The sequence below is a fragment of the Raphanus sativus genome, chromosome 6 (genome assembly GCF_000801105.2).
Source record: "Raphanus sativus cultivar WK10039 chromosome 6, ASM80110v3, whole genome shotgun sequence".
Lineage (NCBI taxonomy): Eukaryota > Viridiplantae > Streptophyta > Magnoliopsida > Brassicales > Brassicaceae > Raphanus > Raphanus sativus.
The window spans coordinates 24,635,764-24,641,956 of NC_079516.1; the positions used below are offsets into that span (position 1 = coordinate 24,635,764).

The window sequence follows — 6,193 nt, forward strand, 5'->3', positions numbered from 1 at the left end:
GGTGATACAAGCTTACCAAAGAACAATTGCGACTAAAAACATAGAAGCTCTCATGCCATCTCTACGTCCGTTGAAATCCGAGTAATATCAACTTTCCTATCTTTCCGGAAGATAAAATGTAACGGTGTGTAGCAAAGACAACACAGTCCAAATGGAGCAGCCATCATCCACATGATCCCTTTGGACAATGCCTCGGCTTCACGGCCAGAGTCTTTAATATTGTCGAGTCCTTTTGTGTCAAACCCGAAAAGTTTCTCCGACATAATCCCAACCAAAGGCGCACCAAATGATGAAAAAGACACTTCGATTGCACGATCAAATGAATAGACCATGGTTCGATGTGTAGGAGGAACAATCTCAGCTAAGATTGGAGAGTTAATGGCCGGTCCACACCAAGTTATGGTGAGACCCATTAAGAAAAGAGTGACCAAGAAGATGTAGTAACTGTTGGTGGACTGTGGGATTATTCTTAGAAGAATAACGGAGAATACAGCTCCCATGAAAACGCTGAATTGTGCACAAAACAATCTGCCTGAGTTTGGAAACACACGAGACATTTTGTCTGCAATAACTCCTCCTATTAATGATCCTATTGCTTGTCCCGTGGTGAATATTCCGTTCAGAAGCGCTGCTTGATTATGATCAAAACCTGAAAAAAAAACATTTTGAGAAAACTTTTTTTGGTTGTTTGATTACGATAAGGGTATTTATAATGGTGTAGAACAAGGATGAACTTTTTGTTTATTCATGAGAACATCTCTAATGGAACACTATTTTCTCTCTGTATTTTACAGTAAAATAGATTAATTCCATTATAATTCTAATATAAAATGACACTACTGGAGTAAAATTATTCTATAATAGAGTTATTCTATTTTAATATTAAAATAAAGGAAAATAGTGTTTTATGATCATCGCCAATAATATACTTTATTATTAACTTTAAAATAAAATAATTTTGTAATAGAGTTAAGTTTTATTCCAATGATACTCTATTTTACAATGAAAAACAAAATGATGAAAAACAGAATGATGAACAATAAATATATGAATTACTCTATATAGAGTAAATTCATTTTACTCTATTATACAAGGAAAATATAGTACAATTAAAATATTTTTATTCCAAACTTTATTTTATGATAAAAAATATAGTGGGTTGGAAATGTTTTTACTCCAAAAATAGAGTAAAAACGTAGGAGGATCTGTATTCTCTATAATATAGTAACTTTTTTATAGAATGACATCAATGGACCAAAAGTTATTATATAATATAGTTATTATATTTTAGTATAAAATATAGTTAGAAAATAGTGCTCTGAGTGCATGAGTTGTTTGGTTTTCTGTTTATTTATTTCCGGGTTTCAGAGACCTCGGCTAATATTTCTTTTGGTGCAAATCAATTTTTTTTGGTTTATTGAAAAAAAAAACAGAAAAATATACAAGTAAAATAAAATTTAGTTATCAATATAAACTTATCTCTTATATAAATATTGCAAAAAACAATCTTCTTATTCACTTAGGTTAAACACAAATCTCTTTGACTGGTCACATAACATTGTTATATCTTCTATAAAAGATACTTTCTATGTTTTTTAATAGATGACTTTTAGAGTTTTTTTACCAATTAAAAACGTTTTCAATGTGAAATTTATTAACGTTTTATACTATATGATTCTTTACATTATGAGATCTGTTTTTATTGCTTGAATTATAATTAGGTATATAGTTAATAATGTTTTTGTTTAAAAATGTTCAAATAAAATATTTTCTTAATATATGTGTACAAACTTAAAACCTTATTTATTACAACAGAGGGAGAAACATAATTAATTTCCAGAATTGAATATATAGATTTGATTTTCCACTTTATCAAAATATTTAATAGATCTTTAATTTATTGCTATTAAATTACACGATTTAATTCTAAAAACTAGGTAATACTACAATATAATAATATGTTTTAAAATAAATAATTGGTTTATAAGTTTTAGCAATACTAAAATATTTGAGTTTGTTAGACCTTAAGCGGTTAAGTATTTAAAGAACATCATTCTGGTACATATGTATATGTATATTTGTGAACAATTTAGGTGAAATACATATGTTTTGGTTGTTTGGGTTTTGGGTGAAAAATATAAGAAGGAATCAGGGATATACCAATGAGTTCGAACCACATTGTCCAGAAAACCATTGCATTCCATGGCACCGAGCCTATGATTCCCTGCAATACAATGATCTGAAATGTTCGTAATTTGGTTACATCCTTAATGGCCACCCATGATTCCATCCAAACCGAGTTCGAACTCTCCTTTGTTGCAACAGCAGCATTGTTTTCATCTCTACAAAAACCATACAAATAACTCAAGAGTGAAGAAAATACAAGAAAAATAAATAACTTTTTTCTTCATGTTGGTGTTACAATAAGAAAATGTAAAGGTTTAAGATTTAGGATACCGTTCTTGATCGGAATTTATTGAGCTACTAATTTTCTTCTTCATGGGGTCAGTGACAAAGAAGAAAACAAGAAACCCAATCACTGTACTTAATGTTGCACTCAATAGATAGGCGCAGCGCCAGCCAGAGATTCCAGATATAACATGACCAGCCATGATCGTTGGCACGACGGTTCCAATTATGCCTCCAACCGTACCAATAAGATTCCATAAACCAAAACCAAAACCTCTTGCACTATCTTTAAAGCTATCCGCAATTATCGACTGAAGCACCGGATAGACAATTGCATGTCCAATCCCATTCACTGCTGCGCCAAAGGCAACCTTATCCAATAATCAGTATATAACCATTTAGCTATTATAATTTTTTTGGCCCAACAGTTACAGCCCCTTAGCCGTATAGTGCTAATTTTTTTAATAATAATATCTTAGTTTTCTTTTTAAACTTTAATTCTTCTCTCAAAACTAGTCAATCAGAAACATAGGCCTGTGCTCTAGGGGTGGGCACTTTACCCAATACCCGAAGTGGCACCCGAACCCGACCCGGAAAATCTGAACCGAAATCCGAACCGAAGTAGCAAGATACTCGAACGGGTATTAAATTATGAGAGATCGGATATCCGAACTCGAACGGATAATATCCGAACCCGAATAGATATCCGAAGATAACCGAACTTATGTACCATTAACCATATATTCATAGTTTACTTCTCTAATTTTATTCAAAATATTTATATTAATTATACACATGGTTCAAAATTAGATAATATACATAAAATTGCAAGAAAAGTGATTTTTACTCACTTAAAATGTTTAAAATGCATGTCTAAATTTTTGTTTCATGCATTAAAAAAAACTACAGTTAAAATTTTAAAACAATAATCAAATTAGTATCTTTTATTTTTAAGATTTTATCCTCAAATCATTCAATGTATTAAAAATAAAATATCAGCTAAATAAAAATTATATTCTTAAATAGAAAAAAACTTGAGAAATGAAGAAGTTAATTTTTTTCGCAAAATCTAAATATCCGAAAACCCGATCCGAAATAACCGAACCCGAATTAAAAATACCCGAACCCGACCCGAAGTATAGAAATACCCGAACGGATTTTATACTACTATACCGAAATACCCGAAAATCCGAAATACCCGATCCGAACCCGAACAGATATCCGAATGCCCATCCCTACTGTGCTCACAGGTTTTCAAGGATATCTTTCAAGTTCTTTTTAAAAACCCTTCTAATTTCTTCTTCCAACTTTTATTATTTTGGTTTTCTCTTATCCCATTAGATGGCAAATTTGGATCATATCCACTCGTTGAGAGGCTCAAATGGATAATCGCAAATTTTAACGTAATTTGATAATTTTATTGAGAAAATAATTAAGTAATTTATAAGAGAACACGTGTCGCTAGAAAATATCATAGTCATTTAAAGTTCTTTAAATAAAAAGATATTTACTATTTCTTATATATTTCTTTATTGCTTAGATAATTTTTTCTTAATTTTTGTTTTATATTTTAGGTGTAGGGATATCCGGCGGACCGAATCCAACCAACTAATTCACTAAGATTTGTCTACTAATGCCAGATAAACTCAACTTGATTGTTCAGAATGGAAATTAGATATCCGTATTGTCAAAACAGACAAACAGATAAATCTGAGTTTGGTAGGTTCGAGCCTATAATGCTTAGCATATTTCTAATCCACTGTATCATTCGACCTTAGTTTACATTTTTAAATCTTTGCATAGGAAATGTCGTTTAAAATTTCCATAATATATTTAAGAAATAGTGGTATACTCATAAAGTAAATTTCTAATTAGATAAGCCAATAAGTACTTAGTTGCTGAAAGATAAAAATGTTGACACAATATATTCACTTCTGTAAAATGTTTAATTCTTCTTTTTGTTTTATGTTTCATTACAAAGTTATGTTCTTTACTCTATAAATTTATTTTAGCTAAAGACATTCTTGTGTTTAAGATAAAAAATGTTACGGACAATCTTTTGTCTATATTTTTTGACCAAAAACGGCCAAATGCTTTTGTCTTTACTTTGTTATTTGTTTTTCCGTTTCCTGATATGCTATGAAAGTTAAAGGCCATATACATTATTCTCTTGGGATTTTTAAAATCTATACACGCGGTGTCTAGATCTTTTCCCGATATTTAGTTATATTTAGTTAATTAAATGTAAAACATACAGTACTACATTTTACTTTTTGTGAAATTAATCTTAACTTCGGTGCAAAAGCTTAGACTGTAATAGGGAAAAAGCTAAACCTGAATGAAGTAGCGGCTGACTCCAATTCCAACTGTTGATAAGACCCAACAGAAACTACCGACTGCAAAAACCGCAGGACGGTCATAACTGATGGCAAGTAAACCGGCTAAAGGCGAAGCGAATCCTTGAAATATATTTCTAATAAACGAAAGGAATCCAATATCAGAAAGATTTGCATGGAATGCTTCCTTTAGTTCTTTAGCAGTTGAAGGAATGAGTTTTTCGTCTGCACGTTGCATAATTGTCGCTAAGTTGACGATAATAATAGAAATCGAGATCCCATAGATGGTCCCTGTTCTATGATCATTCGACCACACACATAAAATAACAATATTGTTACATATTGTAAGAAAACTATGAAGAAATAAGAAGCATGTGGGTTATTTCTTGACACTTTTAGTTTTGAGTCTAAGTTGACAAAATAATAATATTAATTGAAAAGAATAATGCAAACACTAGTAAAGTGAGTATACTTTTAATAATCGAAGAATATGAATATGAAGAGGATGTTATTGGTTTCAAAAAAAGAATATATTGGTTTCAAAAAAAAAAAGAAAAAAAAAGAGGATGTTGTTTAGTATGCTTACTTCATTTTCATGGTTTTAGTATGAAAACGACTGGTGCATAGAAACGAAGACTACTTCTCGCTGGACTGGAGGTGTTTTTTTTTTCTTTTGTAAGAAATCGATAATTTCCAAGTAACTGACATTGGAATAGTTTTAAGAGGGGGATCGCATTATATACAGTTGGATTTTTTTATATTAATAATAGCCTATACCAATGGAAGCAAATAATAATAATACTAATAATCTAAACGAAAGAAAAAGATTGGAAAACAAATAAATAGCAATTATGATTGCTTAGTAGTACTTATCTTTATGTCATGAACTGCAATCATAAATAGACAAATACAAAAATTAGAGGGAAAATATCTAAGTAAGATTTGAATGTTGACTTTAAAAAATCAGCTGGCACACGAAATCTCAGTTTTTTTTCCCCCCAATCAGCTGATAAATGGCACCTCTTTTTTTTCCCCAAATCAGCTGACAAATGGCATACGAAATCTTAGTTCATTAATTGTTTTTTGCTTTAAATAAAATCACATTTACAGATAGAAGTTCTTTTTGCCATTGCGGGTCGGCTTAAATCGAAACTCGAAATATATATACTAATAAAAGTAGCATTTTAAGACTCCAGAGAGTGTCCAGACATAAATTTCTTCAAAAAGATACTACGTGGCATTAATGCTAAAAAGGAAAAATAAATAAAAAGTAAATAATAAGTAAATACAATAAAAAAAAAAAATATTACATTAAATATATATCTAAAATGTATAATAATAAATAATAAGTAAATATAAAATATATGAAAAATAAAAAGTAGTTAATATACAATTAAAATTTTTAAAAACTAAATTAAAAATATATCTGAAAATATATAGTAAAATAA

At 30.0% G+C, this 6,193-nt stretch overlaps 1 protein-coding gene across 1 annotated transcript; it reads right to left on the reverse strand.

The window, feature by feature from the left end:
* Nucleotides 1-5,342, reverse strand: LOC108811264 (putative glycerol-3-phosphate transporter 5). The gene is made up of 5 exons (XM_018583309.2): nucleotides 5,332-5,342; nucleotides 4,744-5,041; nucleotides 2,458-2,780; nucleotides 2,161-2,342; nucleotides 1-649 (listed from the first exon to the last, which is right to left on the reverse strand). Exons 1-5 carry the CDS (start codon nucleotides 5,340-5,342, stop codon nucleotides 51-53), a joined length of 1,413 nt encoding a protein of 470 aa, XP_018438811.1. The 3' UTR covers nucleotides 1-50.
* Nucleotides 5,343-6,193: the final 851 nt, after the last annotated feature.